Source organism: Dipodomys merriami, unplaced genomic scaffold, assembly GCF_024711535.1.
Source record: "Dipodomys merriami isolate MVZ:Mamm:240054 unplaced genomic scaffold, mDipMer1.0.p SCAF_62, whole genome shotgun sequence".
Taxonomy (NCBI): domain Eukaryota; kingdom Metazoa; phylum Chordata; class Mammalia; order Rodentia; family Heteromyidae; genus Dipodomys; species Dipodomys merriami.
Genome location: NW_027206202.1, coordinates 240,390 through 259,738, shown reverse-complemented (window position 1 = coordinate 259,738; position 19,349 = coordinate 240,390). Strand labels below are relative to the sequence as shown.

The following is a 19,349-nucleotide window of genomic DNA, read 5'->3' as shown; positions in this document are numbered from 1 at the left end:
CTCAGATCTCAGCCTCCTGAATAGCCAGAATTGTAGGCCTAAGTCACTAGTGCCCAGCAAATGAAGAAAGCAGAGAGCGCTTCTCTTTTCAATTGACGTGTTATTTTTCCAAATGCTGCTTAGACTGTTAGGACAGAATTAATTCATTGATTTAAATGCTTTACAAAAGGAATGGTGAGGAATTCTTATGGCCAGGGGGATGTTGAAAACCTTACTGAGAAATAGAATAGAGACTTGCAAAGACAGCCAAGGATCACTTACCACGGAGAACAGAACTGAGAAGTCATGGAAATGGGCAATAACTTTCTTGATTATTGACTGAAGCTGTAAAACAAAGCAGAAAACACTTCTAATAAAACTGGGAGATTTAAAAAGGCAGCCCTCCTTCACAACGGAGATTCCTTCCCAACAGGTAGGCGTAGACTGCTGTAGGAAGGGGCAGGGTCAGCCAGGCCCTGCCTTCCCCAAATGTCCTACTTCAGTCCAGAAGCAACTACACAGGGGAACTCTGGGCAGCAGCTGGGCGAGGAAAGCAGATGGCCCACTCCTGCCCTTAGAAGGCTCTCCATTAACTGACTGCAGCCATTGTTGCTGTTCAGGGCAGGGACACTATAAAGAGCCCACAGTCCACAACAACCACAGCAGCCATGCTGCTGGTGTACCAGAAAGGGAAATGGGTGGGGTTGGGATAGCAGTCGGCTGACCCTGACACTAGCCCCTTAGAGCCCTGGGGTTTCTTCATTACTTCAGGGGGAAGTTCTGCAGAGAGACCACCAGTGGGGTAAAGCTAGGATTACGCACCACACAAACCACACCGACCTCCTCACCACCGAGCTCCACCAAAGGTGCCGGTAGCTGCATGTGCTGCATGGGGATCCACTCATCACCCTTCTTTTTTTTCTTCCTTTTTCTTTTTGCCAGTCCCAAGGCTTGAACTCTTGGCCTGGATGCTATCGCTGAGCTTCTTTTGCTCAAGGTGAGTGCTCTATCACTTGAGCCACAGCACTATGCTTTTTTGGGTAATTTATTGGAGCTAGAAGAGTCTCACGGACTTCCCTGCCTGAGCTGACTTTGAACTGCAATCTTCAGATCTCAGCCTCCTGAGTAGCTAGGATTGTAGGTGTGAGCCACCAGCACCAGGCTCTTATCCATTTCTTAAACCTTTTATTTTCAAGTAATTTCAAGCCTACAAAGATGCTGGAAGCTGAACTGCCGTATCTTCTTTACCCAAATATACACATTTGAGATGTTTCTGCCAAATGCACTGCTCTGCTTTGGATTAATCCCCAGGTTTTTGGGTGTTAAAGGCGCTCACTCCAGAAGCAGAGCTGAGCAGGAGGTCTTTAGGTCACCGGGCAGGACTGTGAGAGACTGGGGATGCTAGTCCTCCTACCTAGAACATTAAGTTCTTTACAAGCAAAGGCGTGGCATGATGGATGGGGTACTCATGTCAAATGGTTCAAGTAACACTGCTCACTTGTAACTCTGTACATGTGCTCACATTCACATATACACTTTACACATGAACAAATAAAGCAAATGAGCAAGATGTTTACAAGTAGTGAACCCAGGTCAAACATAATGGGAATTCTCTGAGCTCTTTCCATTTTCCTCTAAGTCTAAATCATTTCCAAATTAAGTTAACTGAAAGGCATAGTCGCCTAACTGGTGACATCTGCCACATGTCACACAATGTGTGCCTCACAAGTCACCTCATTCAATGCCCATGATGACTTTGAGGGGAGGGCCAAGATCCCCACCCCCTCCAGCCACATTTTCCAGCAACAAAATGGAAGTGCAAGTTCAGGTAACTGAGAGCCCATGGCACAGCAAGGATATGAGGCACTATGGCTCAAACCCAGGGTGGTCTGGCCTTATAGTCTGCCCGACCCAACTCCACAGGACAAAGGACAGACAGAGCCCCCAGTGTGCTGCAGGTGACATACAAGCTGTTACCTGAGGGTAGGAGTCCTCAAATGCTCGGTCTGGGGTCATGTGCTTGATGACATCAGCCAACACCGTGTTCACCTCACGTTTCTACGTGGAGAGAACATATCATACCTGTTTTAGACACTAACAGCAATCACTGCTTATCTCCTGGGGGAAAGCACTGTGTTCAAAATACACCAAGTATCTCCTAGGAAACATATTCAAATATTTAAATCACCTGGTCTAGACCCCTGCCCCAAAGATGGCCAGTGTCTGCTCCAACGCACTCCTGAACTCTGCATGTGCTCAAGGCCCCAGGGCTCTCTTGACTGGTGGCAAAGAAGGCCATGAAGCTTTCTAACCACCTGTGTCAAGAGCAGCGCCCACTGTGGGGAAAGCACAGCCTCGAGAGCTGGCTCACTTCTGTCACGTGTACCAGCTGACCATCTACAGTCCTGATCCAGCCTACTGTTCCATAGCTGGCAAGGCAAGTCATTCAAATAGTACTTTGTGACAGGAAGATCAGGAGATTCAAATCTCACTATGTATAAGCGGGTTTCTTGGAAGGCAGTCATGCTAAAACAAAATACCAAGAGCTGGGTGGCTTAGAACAACAGAAGTTTCTTCTCACGGTTCTGGAATCTGGGCTATCCCACATGGAGACCGGGATTGACTGTGTCTAGTGAGGACGTGCTGGCTTACTATGTCCTGGCAGGGTGAGGGGCCAACAAGCACCTCTGGGCTTTTAGCACAAGGCACCGATTCCATTCAAGGGAGTTCTATGCCATCTCTCACAGGTTTTACTCTACTTCGCTGGTGTCCTGGGACAGCTAACTAAGAGTTGGCACAAATCAGACCTACAGTGCCAAGCAGCTATTGGCCGCTATTCTGTCAGCAGTATGCATCTAGGCAGCTGCTTGTGGGCCCAGCTCTTAATACTATCACACAGGGGATTAGGGTGTGTGTGTGTGTGTGTGTGTGTGTGTGTGTGTGTGTGTGTGTGTGTGTGTGTGTGTGTGTGTGTGTGTGTGTGTGTGTGTGTGTGTGTGTGTGTGTGTGTGTGTGTGTGTGTGTGTGTGTGTGTGTGTGTGTGTGTGTGTGTGTGTGTGTGTGTGTGTGTGTGTGTGTGTGTGATTGCTCTACTACTTGAGCCATGCTCCCAACACAGTTTAGTTGTGTTCTAGATAGGGTCTTGTGCTTTTATCCATACTCCTACTTCCACCCACAGAGCTGAAATTACAGGTCTATTACCACCATCTCCAGCTTGGGTGTTTTGAGATAAGGTCTTGCTAAGTCTTCCCCACTCAACCCCCAGTATATCCTCAAAACTGCAATCCTCTGGGGCTGGGAAGGTGGCTCAGTGGTAGAGTGCTTGCCTTGCATGCATGAGGCCCTGGGTTCGATTCCTCAGTACCACATAAGCAGAAAAAAAAAGCTGGAAGTGGCGCTGTGGCTCAAATGGTAGAGCGCTAGCCTTGAGCTGAAGAGCTGAAGGACAGTGCCCAGGCCTAGAGTTCAGGCCCATGACCGGATTAAAAAAAATAAAAATAAAAAAATAAAAAAAATAAAAATAAATAATGGCTTGTTCTTGGGGGTTATATTAAAAAAAAAAAACTGCAATCCTCTGAACTCTGCCTCTCGCATGTAGCTGAGATTAAAAATGTGAGCTACTGTGCCTGGCCTATGTAAATTTTAACTTTTTTATTGGTATTATAAAGGTGACATTCAGAAAGGTTGCAGTTATATAAGTCAGGTAATGAGTACATTTCTTTTTGGATAATGTCACCCCTTCCCATGTTCTCTCCCAGTAAACTACAATTTTTAATGCTGATTAGAATAAACAACTGCTAACAGTATCTGAACCTACTTCTACCCACTTCTAAAGTCGCTACTCATTGATAATCCTGTGGTTCCCATAGTGTGGTTGTAGTCTGTTCCTTGGGAAAGACGTATATACACAGGGGGAAAAAAAATCACATGCAAATCTAGTCTGTTTGCCAAATGCTGCTTTCTATACTTGGGACAGAAATTCACAATGTACTTCAGATTCTAAGCATTGCTGAATTTCGTGTAATGCAGGGTTGCCCAAACTGACATGTCCTATGAACACTCCTGTTAAAGTACACAATAATCAGCACTCAATCACACTAAATACAGAGGAAACATTTACAAATTATGGGATAGTCTCAGTTTACCATGACAAAGCACACCTTGATCTGCTATTTAGGAACATGAAGAAATATAATTTTAAAAACCACCCATAGTCATACGTACCGTAAAATGCTTGCAGGTGTACTCCACCCACACTTCAGCACAGTTAATGTAGTCCTGCAAAGAAAACATAAAGGTATCTTTACAGCTAGCACAATGTGGTTTAGCCTGTGGCAAAGTCTGCCATAGACAAATTGGTTCCTGGGCGATGACAAAAGAGAAGCAGAGTTCTGCCCCAATACAGAGGAGGCAGAACATTAACAGGAAAAGCAAGTCAGTCGGCCATTCCATACACCTCAAGCCAGGATGTGAACCTGAACAGCTCCGTGCACGCAACGGAGAAGCCCTGCCATACCTTAGCCAAGAAACAACAGGGCAGCTACTGAAACAGTCAAGGCTACTTAAACATGTTTTTGTGGCTGTTTGTAATCCTAGCTATCAGGAGGCTGAGATCTGACCAGCCCAAGCAGATACATCTGTGAGACTCCATCTCCAATAACCAGCAAAAAAGTGGAGATGTAGCTCAAGTGGTAGAGTACTAGCCTTGAGCAAAAAAGCTCAGGGACAGCACCCAGACCCTGAATTCAAGCTCTAGGATAGGCGCACACCGAAACAATTCAATGACAAATGCAAAAAAAAAAAAAAAAAAAAGAAATCCACCAAGCAAGAATATGAAGCCCTGGCACAAAAAAAGAAAAAGTAAAAAAAAAAAAAAGTGCTTTCTGCAAGTTTAGAGAAAGATTAAGCTTGCTGCCTTCAGGAAAAAAAAATAAAGCATTTGTTCTGTATGGGTGATGTATGTATACAGTATGTATAAAAAGCCTAAGGAAACAGTGAAGAGTGACAATGACAATGAGCCAGGTTGCTTGGGCCGGGAACCCAGAGGAGGCAGAGCAGTCCTGAGGCACACAGCTGTGTGGCCTCTACTCTTACGCCAGAAGGCAAAGAAGAGGAGAGCAGCTAAGTGCAGTTACCCACTGCCAACCAAGTTCTGAGGATGGTAAAGAGAAAATTCCAGACATATTATGGTATTCTAACTTGGGTGTCATTCTTAATCTCATACACGGCCTAAGGTATAAAATGAAGCTTTAGTAAAGGGGGGGTAGGAGCAGGAAGCAAACGGGTCCATGTGTTTAGAGGCACCCCATGGGGGTCTTGGCTGTACCACTGCACAGAAGGGAAGGACTATTTGATGGGCACAGGATGAGCCAGGATCACACCTAGGTCTAACCCAATGGGAGGCAGATAAGCTTCATGAGGCAGGTGAGGGCACCCTGGTGCAGGCTGCTCTAAACCCAAGTGCAGGATCCCCCAGGAGTCCTCGACCCTGAGGAGGTTTACTGACAAAAAGCTGCTCACAGCAAGGTGCCTGCACAGGTCATGGGATGACAACACTACACTTAGTGATGTATGCATTCCTCATGTTTGCTGCTTTGCTTGGGGTGGCGAGAACCCTCTGCATCCTGTGAACCAGCACCTCATGCTAGAGCACAGGCCCTGACCTTTGGGCAGATGAACAAAGCTAAAGAGCTGCTGCCTAATGACCATTTCCTAAGTGATGCCTTGGTGGATGATTTTGTAAGGAACCTCTTAGTTTTCTAAACTGTCACATTGTTTTTTACAGTTACAGCAAGTGCAGGACTACATGCTTGTCTAGTCTTCCATAGTCACTTGCCACTGGCCAGGGGATAACAGGGCAGAGCAGTGAGCTCTGTCCAGCTGCTCCTGTGGCCCTCAAGGCATCAGTTGCTGGCCTGTAGCCTGAGAGGACGGTAAGCCAGGAAGCCAAACCTGCAACCTATCATATGGTCACTACATGCAGATCAGTAACTGACAATATCATCTGTCACCCCGATTTCCTACACGTGGTCAACAAAACAGAAGTGGCCCCATTCAAGGGCTGGAATTCCCATATGCTTATTACTGCCTCAACTGCTGTCTTCAGCTTAGGAATATCCTACTCGATCAATGTTTCCAAAATAGAATTCTCTAGATTTGCAGTCTGAATGCCCTTTTTCTCTGCTAAGGTCTTTTGCACATATCTAACATCATTCACAGGCCACACAAAATGATCCACACGGGCATCTGGCTAAGGTAGCTGACCAGAAGCACATGCATATGTCTGTCTCGTCAGGTACAAAGTGGTTTCACAGGCCTTATGCAGCCATTGGCTGGACATTGCCCAGCCCTGGAGAGTCACAGGTCTTTTAAAGTGTCAAACATTTGTCATTTTACCTTCCAGTATATCTCTAATCCTCAAGAATGAGATCAGTTTACCACAACATGTTTGTAAATCATAAACATTTTGTAATTTTATTTATTAGTGCACAAAAGGATTTGAGAGTCTTTTTTTTTTTGGTCGGTCGTGGGGCTTGAACTCTGGGCCTGAGCACTGTCCCTCAGCTCTTCAGCTCAAGACTAGTGCTCTACCACTTGAGCCACAGCACCACTTCCTCACAAAAGGGTTTGTTGTACAAAGTTCTTAAGTGTTCCGAGTTTAAATATTCTTCCTCCTAGATTACTTCAGTCTACAACTGACCATTATTTCTTTTTATAAAAAACTAAGAATTTGAACAGCTAAAAGATCACTTAAGAGAAAAACAAGACTAAGTATGCATTGCATCGCTTGACAAAAAGCAGCTGCCCTAAGGTGTAAGTGGCCACTCACTCACCTGTGGATTCTTCAACTTAGTAATGACCTTCCAGGCTTCATTGAGAATTTGGAGTCGATCACTCTCAGGTGGATCAGCCAAGGCCAAGTTTAACCCCAATGATCGAAAAAGGAGATGCTAAGAAAATACCAAACCTTTATGTTACCAAAGAGTTTGATTCAAACTAACAGAGGTTTTAAAAAAAGAAGGCTGTAACATTCAATGTGTCTCACAAAATTCTCAAATACTTCTTTGGAAGTCCTACTTCAGACCCACTGGAGCTACACTCAGCAGCTAAAACATAGAACTGACTCCAGAGGCATACAATGGTAGAGCACTTGCTTAGCATGCAAAAGCCCTGAGGTTGTAAAGGTATTAGATTAGGCCAGACACTGGTAGCTCATGCCCGTAATCTTACTCAGGAGGCTGAGATCTGAAGGTTAAGGTTCTAAGCCAGCCAAGGCAAGAAAGTCTGTAAGACTCTTACCTCCAATTAACCACCAAAAAGCCAGAAGTAAAGCTGTGGCTCAAGTGAGCAGCCATAAGAAAAAAATCTCAGGAACAGTACCCAGGCCCTGAGTTCAAGCCCCAGTACCGCACAAACAACAGGAAAAAAAAAGTTGGTAAAATTTAGGGGCTGCAACAATCTAGTGGACAAAACTTTGCCCTAATGAGTAAAGAAATATTTTTGAAGACATAAGACCTTGGTCCATCTTCAGTACTCTGTAGTGAGCTCATGGGACAGACTCGGAGTTCACTCAGCAATTCAAATCTGTGTGTCCCGTCCACCTACACTGTCCCCAACAGGGACTCTGCCCAGACAGCGATCAGCTCAGCACTGCTATCAGCCCTGCTGCGTTAGGTGAGGATCCTACCTTGGGGAAACCAGACTCGTCGCACTCTTTAATCATGCCAATGAAATCCACAGACCTGGCTGCGATGAACTCGGCACGGAAGGCTGACATCACAGAGTTCAACAGCAAGGCACTGAAAAACACGAACATGCCCATCAGCCCACTTTCCCCTGAGGATAATGTACTCTAACCTGAGGATGACAGACAGGTCTGGAGTGGCCAAGGTTTAAAAGAAGGTTAAAAAAAAAAAAAAAAAAAAAAAGACTGGTAGACGAAAGGAATGGAATCTCTAGAGATTACTGTGGTGTTTTGTGCATATCAGAATTTGATCAATGTTGAATTAACTGAATGGATGGATGGACAGATGATTGATGGATGGACAGAGAGACAGTTAAATCAGCAAGCACTCCAATCCATCTAAATAGCAGTGAGCCGTAAATATGCTGATGGGCTAATAAAACCAAACATTAGCAATATTGATCCCTGCCATAAATACCCACCCAGAGTGATCTTAAGTTCCAGACACAAGGGACCCTGGGGAAAATATCACCTGTTCATAGCTGTGTTCACATCTGCCACCAAAAGAAGAGAAGAGGGTATCCCCATGCCCGGAGGAGGGTCAAGTTCATCCTGGCCCTACCACTTAACAAAGCATGAGGAAAGGACTGTAATTATCACCCCAATTTAGACAGGGAGACTGAGGCACAAAGAGGTCAAGGCCCCAGGGGCAAGGCAGAATGGAGCTGGGATCTGAGCCAGGCACCCAGACTCCAGCTCTAACCCTCTGGACTACGTTGCTGGCCTGTGCATTCTCACACATGTTATCAACCCAGGCTGTATGAATCACCAAGTACTTACTTGTTTCCTAACTTCTTACATCTCTCCATCATCTCAGTCAGCAGAGCCTAGAAAGTTTAACAGGAATTAAAAAAAAAAAAAAGTTTAACAGGAAAAGCATCAGCTTGGAGATCTGAAAAAAAAAACATCCTAAGGGATTTCAAGCACAGTACCCACACTGTGGCATGTGCAGCCAGCAGTGAGTGCAGTGACAGTGGGGAGGGTAAGGCATGAAGACTTCACATGGTGGCTTCTGATGGAATGGAGTAAGGCCAGGGCCTAGTGTCCAATGCACGAGGCTTCTCCAGACAGCCTCGATAGCTCCCAAGGTCAAACCTCAGCCCAGCACTGATGCCACACATACAAGCAGAGGACACACCAAGCTAGGTCCGCTACACAACCAGGATCTCCTGGCTACAGGGTATGAACCAGGAAGAAAAAATACTTTGTCCTCACCTTTCCTTTGACCTGCTTCCCATGGTGCCTATAGTTTGTTCAGAAATTCAATCAACAACTACAAGGCTGGAGCTCAGGGCCACAGGTGGTGATGAGAAGCCCCACCCCCATGTTCTCACCTTTCCCTCCCACCCATAAGGCAGGAGCTCTGCTCTCCCACTGTGCACTTAAGGACAGAAACAGGCTTAGATCACAGGGCCTGCAAAGGCAGCTGGGAAACTGGGAAGCTGAGCAGCCAGCCCCAAGAACCAGTTTTTCCCACATGTCCTCTTCTGGTATTTTCCACTATTTGTTATCCCCAAAGGAAGTACATGGTTTACTTGCTAGAATTCTGTTTACGGCTTTAGAGCTGTCTTCAGACAGCTATGTGCCTTCAGAAGAGCTCCTGTTTTGTAAAAATAAATAAATAAAAAATCAGTGCATGAAGCAAGGTTTTGAAATGTACAGGCAAGGTCAAGCCTAAGATAGCATTAGCACACTAAGATAGCATTGGCCCTGTGACTCCCAGGGCACAGGCCCCACGTGAAGAGACTTAGTCCTCATTCACATCACAGAGGCAGGGAGGCCTGGAAAAGTCAGGCCCATGGAACACACTTGGCTTCCCACTTCCTGAGTCAGTGTCTGAACCTGACCTTGAAGTCTGCCATGGTATAATCCAATCTTCCCTCACGGGCTCTCTCTTCATCCCTGGTACAGCTCAAGCAACTCAGGTGACAGCCAACCAGGGTCATATTCCACATTCCTGTTTTCTGAAGTGAGATAAACTCCAGATTGCTAGGAAATGTGTACTTGTGCTTTTATAAAATAACCTTCAATCACTGTTTGCAAATTCTACTTCATAAAAGAGAATGAAATGATATGCGTATCATATTTTCCTCCTTATTTTCCTAAGTGAAGCAGAAATGTAAAAGGGCAGGCTAAATCAGAAATGCATCTTGAGAACTAACTCATATCCTTTCTCCAGTCCAAATATGTTCCAATCTCAGGAAATAAAATAGTTTAACGTGAATAAAGAGAAAATCTATTTCCCTGGCATTAAAAGAGAGAGAGTTTCCATTGCTCTCCTTTGGTTTCTCCTTTGTGACTCAGAAAGGAAACTTAACAGAAAGTAGTTAGCCTGATCCTGTCTTACAATGTCTAAGCCCTCAGCTAACAGGCATTAAGTTACTTTGCTGGAGCTGGCCTTGAACTCAATGTCTTCCTGCTTCCACCTAACTAAACAGATTACAGGCATGTTCCACCATAACAGGCAGTGAATTTCAATTTCGTGCGTGCGTGCGTGCGTGCGTGCGTGCGTGCGTGCGTGCGTGCGTGTGTGTGTGTGTTAGTTATTCCTGAACATTTTTGCTCAAGTATTCTACTACTTGAGCCACAGCTCCACTTCTGGCTTTATAACTGGAAATAAAAATCTAATGGACTGTTCTAAACCAGCTGGTCTTTTTTTTTTAAGTTGGTCAAGGGGCCTGGGCGCTGTCCCTCAGCTCTTCAGCTCAAGGCTAGCGCCCTACCACTTGAACCACAGTGCCACTTCCAGCTTTTTTCTGCTTATGTGGTGCTGAGTAATCAAACCCAGGGCCTCATTCATGTGAGGTAAGCACTCTACCACTGAGCCAACTTCCCAGACCCCCACCCCCACCCCATCCCGGCAACTGGTTTTTTAACTATGAGATCAGATCTGTCTCCTGAGTACCTAGGATTACAGTTATAAGCCATCAATGTCTGGATCAATTTAGAGCTTTATATATCAAATATTCACCGATAAAGGAATTCCTCCTTCCCCTCCCTCACAGGCCTGTGCTGGATACTACCATCGGCTGCAGCTACACTTTCCAATCCCTTCTGTGGAGGCCCAGCTTGTCAAGGACACACAGCTCTAGTACCCAGTAGAATCATCTCAGCCATCATCAAAAGCTTCAAGCACCAACTGTCCCCTGTATCTTCAGCATGCTCCGTACTGACATCAGCAGTTCTGCATTCTCATCATGGCAATTTGAGGCCCTCTTTCATGGGCCCCAGGAACCAGCATTGTTACTCAAGTGACCCAATTTTTAAATCACTTGGGCCAATTCAAGAATGGTTTCCCAGAGCTGGGCTCCCCAGCAGGTGCTATTCTCAGCCCCAGCCATCCACTGGGGCCTGAGCTCAGAATAGTAGGAAGAGGCCTGTGTGCCTGCTGGTTCTCATCTGATTCTGCCTTTCACTAAAGTGAGAAGGAAAAGAGCACCCTCCTCTTCAATTCCTCAATCCTGGGACCATGAATAAGTCACCTGGTGGAATGCAAGGCTGCCCTGCCCTCAAGTTCATGATCCCTCTTCCCAGGAAGTGGGGACAACGTGTGACCCAGACCATGCTAAAGACTAAATACATTTTCTTTTTTTTTTTGGGTCCGGTCATGGGGCCTGAACTCTGGGCCTGAGCCCTGTCCCTCAGCTCTTCAGCTCAAGGCTAGCGCTCTACCACTTGAGCCACAGCACCACTTACGGCTTTTTTTTTTTCTTTTTGCTTATGTGGTGCTGAGGAATCAAACCCAGGGCCTTTGGCATGCAAGGCATGCGCTCTACCACTGAGCCACCTTCCCAGCCCAAGACTAAATACATTTTCAAACAACGTTCACTGGCCTCAGAGTCAGTCTATGAGTTTATGTCCAGTTATTACTTCCCAGCTGTTATAACCTCACATAGCATTCTGACCTCTCTGAGCAGCACCTCCCAAAGCCATTAAACAAGATAATCCATGCAAAACATTTAGCACAGAATCAGGTCCCTGCTATCACAGTGGCTGTGGAAAGGATGCTGAGACATCACCAGGCAGGCACACAGGACAGGCAGTTACCTCAGGGGCGTGGTAGGAGACACACTGGAAGATCCAGTCCATGGCGGGTGAGTACAGGGGGAGGTAGGACGGGAGCTCCACTCCCTGGAGCACCAGCTGGTTCTGGACTGAGTCTCCATGGATCTAAAGGAGATCAAAGAACACTCAGAAAAGGAGCCAAAAGTGTTTAACTCACAGCACAAGCAACTCGGAAGCGCCAAGGGAAACTCCAATGGAAAAAAGCCTGGTTTCTCATCTGATTTTTTCCCTCCCCAACTACAAAAAAAAAAATGTTTTTTTTAGTTGAAACAATAAAACAAAACATCTTCCGTGCTACCAAGCTGAGATGCCATGGCAATGTGTACGATGGAGCCTGCAGATGCCAGGAAGAAAGGCTAGCCACAGGAGTGGCCTCCTGTTCACATGCACGCGTGCAACCTTCTCTGTTTTGAGACTCCACACACTCTGCCAGTGTTACTTGTTCTCCAGCATTTGCACATTGAACAGGCAACAAGGCTCTTGGCAAGGAATACCCTCTGGGTTTTGTAAATTTACTATTGCATAAGTTTCTTCAACAAGCTGCTAGACATCATTCTCGTACCTGTTTAAACGTAAGCAGGAAGTCAAAGAAGTTCTTATTGAGGCTCTCCTTGAGGTGCGGGGCCACTTCCATGCCCACCTGCAGCCAAGCAGACAAAAGTTAGCCCTACAATGAAAGAATCCACCGCTAATAAGACATATAAGGTGATGCCAAAAATTCAGTACACATATGTAAAGACTTAGAAGAAACACCCAGTTCATTTGTAATCTCTCTGCTTAGGTTTTTCCACTCAATAAACAAATGTTCTTATAGGAAAAACCACAGGTGCTATTTTTAATAAAAAAGAAGCATCACTTGAAGTCGTCATCTTTGCAATGTCCCAAAGGGAATGAATGTATTTCTGAACAGATGACAAAGAGAACAAATCAATAGAGAACCCAGGAGAAAGGCTCTTGAGATTGTGCCCACAAAGTTCTCTTCCTCTCAAAAAGATAGGATTACATTGCATGGGTTTGTACTTATTAAATGAAGCAAAAAGGCTTACACTTGTAACCCTAGCTACTCAGGAGGCTGAGATCTGAAGCTCAAAGTTCAAAGCCAGTCTGGGCAGATAAATCCATCAGACTCTTAATCTTCAATTAATCAGAAGTGACCTAAGTGGTAAAGTGGTAGCCTTGAGCTTAAGAGCTAAGGGACAAGCCAGCCTGGGTGGCCTGGGCGGCTCACACGTGTAATTCTAGCTACTCAGGAGGCTAAAATCTGAGGATCACGGTTCAAAGCCAGCCCGGGCAGGAAACGTCTGTGAGACTCTTATCTCCAATAAACCACTAGAAAACCGGAAGTGGTGCTGTGGCTCAAGTGGTAGAGCACTCCCCTTGAGCTGAAGAGCTGAGGGACAGCACCCAAGCCATTTTCAAACCCTGGTATCCACATAAGAAAAAAAAAGGTAATACTTGGGCTGGGGTGGGGCTTGGTGGTAAAGCATGAGCTTTGAAGGCCTGGGTTCAATGCTCAGACTTCACATGCTGGGCTATGACTGTGGCATTGAGAAAAGTGCCACACAGATTCATTCTCTGCTGCGCAATCGTGGAACCCACGTGCCTTTCAATGTATTTCAAGTTGTTTTACAGAAGACAAGCCCGAAGCACAAAAAGCCATGATCCAGAGACTCCTGAGTTTTCAAGTCTGAAAAAAACAACGCTTGGTGCATATTGTATAAGGTGACTTTTCTTTCATGTCTAGCAGCAGAGGTTTGCCAGAGCACTGGGGTGGGATGAAACAGGAGCTATACAGGAGAAAGACTGTTTAAAACAAAAACAAATGAAACTATTCCTAAACCTGAGCTCTTCAGTCATGCCTCTGCACAGAACCAGCTCCCAAGGACTGTTCCTTCCAGCAAGGACACATCACTTCTCTAGGCCCAGGGGTCCGGATGGCTAACCCTAACAAGGCTTCTGGATGGCTGCAAGTCTTTGGGAAGAAGTGGTTAAAACCACAAGGCAATTAAGTTCCCGGAGCAACCCTCTGGCTGTTGGGGACAGAGTAGGGCATTTCCAAGGAGAAACATACAGATTCCAAAAGAATACCATCACCCAGCGTCAGGTCCAGCTCTGCTGGGCTCTGATTTCATTGTCTTTCCTTGCACTTAACCACACAGCAGCAAGGCAGTAATTATGTACTGGGTGACAGCGAAGGCCGGACCAGCGGACAGTGGTGGAGGTGGACTGACACACATACCAGTGGGAGTAGCAGCCCCAGCCCTCCCCCAAATCCTCCTCCCACTATCTGCTACTGTGTCTTGTTTATCTCTTCCCATTGCCCTCCCCCAAACCCTCCTCCCACTATCTGCTACTGTGTCTTGTTTATCTCTTCCCATTGGGCCAAATGAGGAGTTTGGATCTGCCTGGGTCTAAAAGACTTCTGGAGTAGCAAGGGGAACAGCTGGTGGTTCCCGCCCATTGGCCATCTGGACTCACTTCCCTCTGTGGCTTTCAACAGCAGACTGGGGCTCTTTGGGTAGTCAAACCATTCTCTCAGACCATCAGGCTATGGGTGAGCCAGACCATGCTCTCACTCCACCCTGGATCCAGAGTGCACAGATGGCCTCAGCAACCAGTCTAAGGATGGCAAGTATCCCAAAGTGACCCACCAGAAATAAGCCCTGGCAGGACCTACTGGGGAATGGCACTGTTCCTCCATGCTTCCTGCAAGTCACAGAACGAAGCCATTCAGAAGTAAGCCAACACTTAACCCACCTGATCTCAAGGCCCCAGATCCAGCCAAGTTGCCCCTCAGTGCACTCCTGATGCACACAAGCCAATAAACCCTTTGTGCTTCAGAAAGTCTCAATCTACTCATGCACCGGCTGTCTTCCTCCTCTTCTCCTCCCCTTCAACTTGTAAAGAATCTGTTCATGCGTAAGTGGTCTTTTTTTCTTTTTCTTTAGTGTTAGGCAGGCACTGAGTTACATCTCTAACCCTCTTATTCTCCCCCCCCTTTTGAGACAGGGTCTAGAACGTAAGATTCTCCTGCCTCAGCCTTCTGAGTGCTGGGATTATAGGCATGGACACCACATCTGGCTCCTCTTCATTAGTCTCATATCAAAACCCTTTCCATCACTACCCTACCCACTCAGCCAGGGGCCTTGGGGTGGCACCTGCACTAGCAGACAATTCCCTGGCACAGGCCCGCTCCCTCCCCAACCTCTTCCTCAGGGTCACCCAGTTCTCTAGTGACACCTGCCACTAAAAGACAACATCCATGTGACAAACACTGTCTTTTCCCCAGCTTATATAACTTGCATCTGAGTGCAAAACTCAACAGGTTTACCAGGAATATGTACTTTTTCCCTCTCTGATTTCTCTTTAGAAAGCATGCCATCGTGCAAATGTGTGAGTGCTGACATCGTTGTAGCTCATGGGACCTGGCAGTGTTTTGCACACAGCAGGCAGACACTTAGCAACTCTGACTTGGGACGTGTGTTCAAACTTCGGGATATTCAAAAACTGAAGCTCTAGGAAACAACTTGATATTCCTAGATGAAACATAACTCCAAATTTCAAGTAGAAAATGATGCTACACCTTCCAGCCCTGCTACAAGGGGAGGGAGGCTGGTACCCCTTTCTCCTCATCAAGATGCTGGGCACTCAGGACTGTGACTGGGGTTTTCCTGATGTGATGCCCTCAGGCTTCGGTCATTGGCCCGATGTCATGTAAGAGAACCAAATCGAAGGCTGTGCCAAGGGATGGGATGTGTTTTCAATAAACAAAACCCTGAATGGTTATAAGTCTACCTCAGCTCTTGGAGCAGCAGCTGAGGGTCCCCAGACTGAGGTGAGCAGTTAGAGTGACACGACTCCCCCAGGCCCTCACCACCTTACCAACGCTTTAACAAAAAAACAAAACCCCAAATTGACCCATGGAGTTCAAGACAAGGGACAAAAACGCCTAGCGTCCTTGGAAAGCCCAGGAGCCTTTTGCCTGGCCAGAGGCAAGAAATGTAATTCTGAAAACCAGTTCATCTGTATGAAGATGACCTTAAATGTTCCCTAATTAGAGCTATGGTTAAGTTGGTCTACTTTAAAATTAACTTCTCCAAGAACTCTCCAGCAGCTCTACTTTCTGTGGAAGAGCTATGGCCTAAAATTAGCAGCTAATAAGGCCTTCCTCTGGGTGCCTGTACACAGTGGAGAGAGGGGGGCCAGGGAAGAGGAGGGAGAGGAAGGGGATGGCAAGCAGCCATAGCTGCATGGAAAGCTTACCCGGCACAGGTAGGCCCGGGCATACACAGACACCAATGGGTCCCCGATCCCTCTGATCACGCAAGAGAGCCGTGGCAGGCATTCGGAAATCCCACTGTGGGAGACAAAAAAAAGTTGCCATGATACATGTGAGAGAACTCCATGTTCTATTTCTGCAGTGCCATTATAGGATGGTGAATGTGGGTCAGGGTCTGTTCTGGGCTGGGTGTGGGTCAGGGTGTATGCACAGCTGAAAGGGCCCAACCCAGACCTCCTACGATCAGGCTCAGAATCTAACAACCTGCTCAAGACCACCCAGGCTGGAAGATCAAAGCCAGATGCAAATATGGTAAAGTAGCTCTTCCCAGAGCTCCCCAAGCTGCTCCACCACCCTCTCTCCTAGAGTGGGATTTCCTCAAGACAGTGAGTAAAACAGACAGCTCTACCTCACTCAGACCTGTGTGTGTATTCCACACAAACTAAGTTTTCATGAATGGCAGCCACTACCACCTGCCATCTGTGTGCTGGTTCTGGGACCCAGCATGACAATCTTAGAAGTCACAGTTCTAGACACTGAAGAAGAGCCTTACGTTTTAGAAAGGAATCTGTTACACTTCAGGATGGATGTTTCCACATAACTACAGAAACATGCCGTTAAGGAAAACATTTTCAAGGTGGCCAGTTCCTGCAGGCATAAACAATTCCAGAAGAAAACTAGGCAGGCAAGTCTCAGGAGAGAGGGAGGGCCTGGATGGCACTCAGTAACCCAAAGAATTCAGTTAGCCAGCGGCAGGCTCTCTACAGGGTTCTCAAACTCTCATACTTAAAAGCTTGTGAAATTGTTACAGGATTGACTCATGGTTGCATGTGGAAATTTAAAGTAGGTTTAGCACATTTCTAATCAAGGCTTTCTGGGGAAAACAATGAACCTGAGATAAGTCACAGTTCATTCTGTAATGCTGGCATTTATACAGAAAAGCTTGACCTTGGTTGCTTTTTGGCATTTTTGGAATCAGAGACTCACATCAAGACAAGGCAGCTTCATGGAGCAAATTCATGTGAAAATGGTCCTCAGGAAGTAAGAGCCTGATCTATATCATAACCAAAACAACAAACAAAAACTATACGGTACTGGGAGAGAGTAAGGGAAGAGGTGACATTGTGTAAAAAGAAACTTACTCTATCTGACTTATGTAACTGGAACCCCCCTATGTATCACCTTTATAATAATAATAAAAAATTTAAAACTGCTACAAGGAAGCCAGATATCAGTGGCTCACAACTATAATTCAAAGCCAGACCAGGCAGACTAATTAACCACCAAAACACCAGAAATGGAGCTATGGCTCAAGTGGTAGAGTACCAGCCTTGAGGAAAAACTAAAGGACAGTGCCCAGGTCCCCAGTTCAAACCCCAGAACCAGTATAAAAAAAAAAAAAAAAAAGAAAAAAAAATCCCTTTATGGAAAGAGCAAAGAAGGGTCCCAATGAGGGCTTCTCTGAAGCATGCCAGGCATGTTCAGGCAAGCGATCATGATGGAACCAAAGTTTCAAAGTTCTCTTTATGATCACCACATACAAAAAAAGGATACAATCGTGGAATGAGTTCCCTGATGGAAGCAATCTTGAAAAACCAATTCAGGCAAGTTTCCTTGGCTGTGTCGTTTACATTCTCTGGGGAAAAGTGATCTGTAATACAAAACAGTCCTCATCAGTTCCCCTAGGTCCTAGAATCCTTACAGGCCTGAGTCCTGAGGCTGGACATTACTGCCAGACAGAAAATAGGGAGGGAGGTACAATGCCTTTTCTTTCCTTCCAAACATCATCATCCTTGTTAGGAAACCATTGGTGGCAACTGCGTACATACATCTGCATGCACACATGCACACACACATACACACAGAGCACTGTGCTCACCAAATCTCCTCCTACCCCCCCCCATTGCCCACCCCACCAGATCTGTCTGCCATCTTCTTTCCAGATGCAGAGACAGAAGGGGAGGACACAGGGAAGGCTAATAACATCCCTGGGACACACAAGCAGGCATCTGGGCTTTGCAGCTACCGTGTCAGCCTCAGCTTCTACATGAGCCCTGAGGTGCTGTGCAAGGCAGTACTGTGACAACAGCCTGGAGAATTACAAATCCTTCAGCAGTCTGCTCCCTCACAGGATATGTGAGCTTCTGCCCAAAGGATATTATGGGGTAGACCCAAGGTAAATCAAGTGCCTGAGGTGAGAAAGCAGCCAGAGCTGCCAGCTCCATAGCGGTTCCAAGACTCAGGTCACCTTGCAGCCAAACTGCCAGTTTATTTCAGTATCTACCCTCTTCCTTCTTAATAATAGAAGTCTCCCTTACAGCACAGCAAGGTCATGTGACCAAGTGCTGGGCCAGAAATATACAAAAGTACAACTTCTGGGAAGCATCTTTAAGTGAAGGCGTTTACCCTTCCTCCCTCCTTCCTACCTGCCAATCAGAATGTAGATACTAGAGCTGGAACCTCTGTAGTTACAATGATCCATGAGGGCAACTAGATGACGTCAGGATCTCTGGTGCAATGGGCCAGTGGTCCTCCCACCCCCATGGCCTTGGCCTTTCTCATCATTTTTAATATACAGTCTTTATTTTGAATTTAAAAACAAACAACAAAAAATTGACTTCTCAAGAGTTCGAGAACTGCTCTTGGAAAGAGATGAAAGAAAAGTAGAAAAAGGGAAGAAAACAGCACTTATCAAAATGGGGAAGGCAACTGCTCGTGTCTGGTGGAGGGGGAGAAGCAAAGACTGGAGACCCCTCCCATCGCTGAGTGTGTTTCCGTGCATTTAGGGTTCCACTAAGAAGGGAGAAATCAACTGCTTTGGACTCATAGCTTCCTGGCCTCCTTCTTCAGCCCCTGGAGGCTTGTGATCAAGGTGGTGAGAATTCCTCTGCCATCAGCAGAAAAGATGACACTCAAGGCCCTTCTCCAGCAGGGATCTGCAGAATCCCCACGCCCACTTCCAGTGTTCAACAACTTCTGGGTGTCTAACAGGCTTTGGTCACGCAAGAACTAGTCATTTTGAAATAGATGGGAAGGGACCACTTTCCCCTTCTTGACCTGAACCCATGCACAAAAAGCAACTTTTTTTCCCCCAGTTTCAAGAGTTTTCCACAGGAAAAGATGACGGTTATTTTTAAACTCACTTGTCACTCTTGTCTTCAGGGAGAGGGAGGGGCAGTGTTAATTTCTCTTCATATGACTGAATCATGCAGATGGAAATCCAAAAACAAAACTAGACCTATGAGGTCATCTAGGCCGTCTTCCACTGCCCAGCTGAAGGAC

General features: G+C 46.2%; 1 protein-coding gene across 2 annotated transcripts in view; it reads right to left on the bottom strand.

The window, feature by feature from the left end:
- The window catches only part of LOC138814919 (VPS35 endosomal protein-sorting factor-like), a 55,994-nt gene that overhangs the window by 21,597 nt on the left and 15,048 nt on the right, over positions 1 to 19,349 (bottom strand). For both annotated transcript variants that reach the window (XM_070004040.1, XM_070004041.1), the window contains exons 10-20: positions 17,622 to 17,718; positions 16,621 to 16,668; positions 16,052 to 16,145; positions 12,351 to 12,428; positions 11,771 to 11,893; positions 8,504 to 8,550; positions 7,667 to 7,778; positions 6,813 to 6,929; positions 4,204 to 4,257; positions 1,957 to 2,037; positions 262 to 324 (exon numbers count right to left, since the gene is read on the bottom strand). In XM_070004040.1, the coding sequence (XP_069860141.1) occupies positions 262 to 324; positions 1,957 to 2,037; positions 4,204 to 4,257; positions 6,813 to 6,929; positions 7,667 to 7,778; positions 8,504 to 8,550; positions 11,771 to 11,893; positions 12,351 to 12,428; positions 16,052 to 16,145; positions 16,621 to 16,668; positions 17,622 to 17,718 (914 nt within the window). The remainder of the gene's footprint in view (positions 1 to 261; positions 325 to 1,956; positions 2,038 to 4,203; positions 4,258 to 6,812; positions 6,930 to 7,666; positions 7,779 to 8,503; positions 8,551 to 11,770; positions 11,894 to 12,350; positions 12,429 to 16,051; positions 16,146 to 16,620; positions 16,669 to 17,621; positions 17,719 to 19,349) is intronic.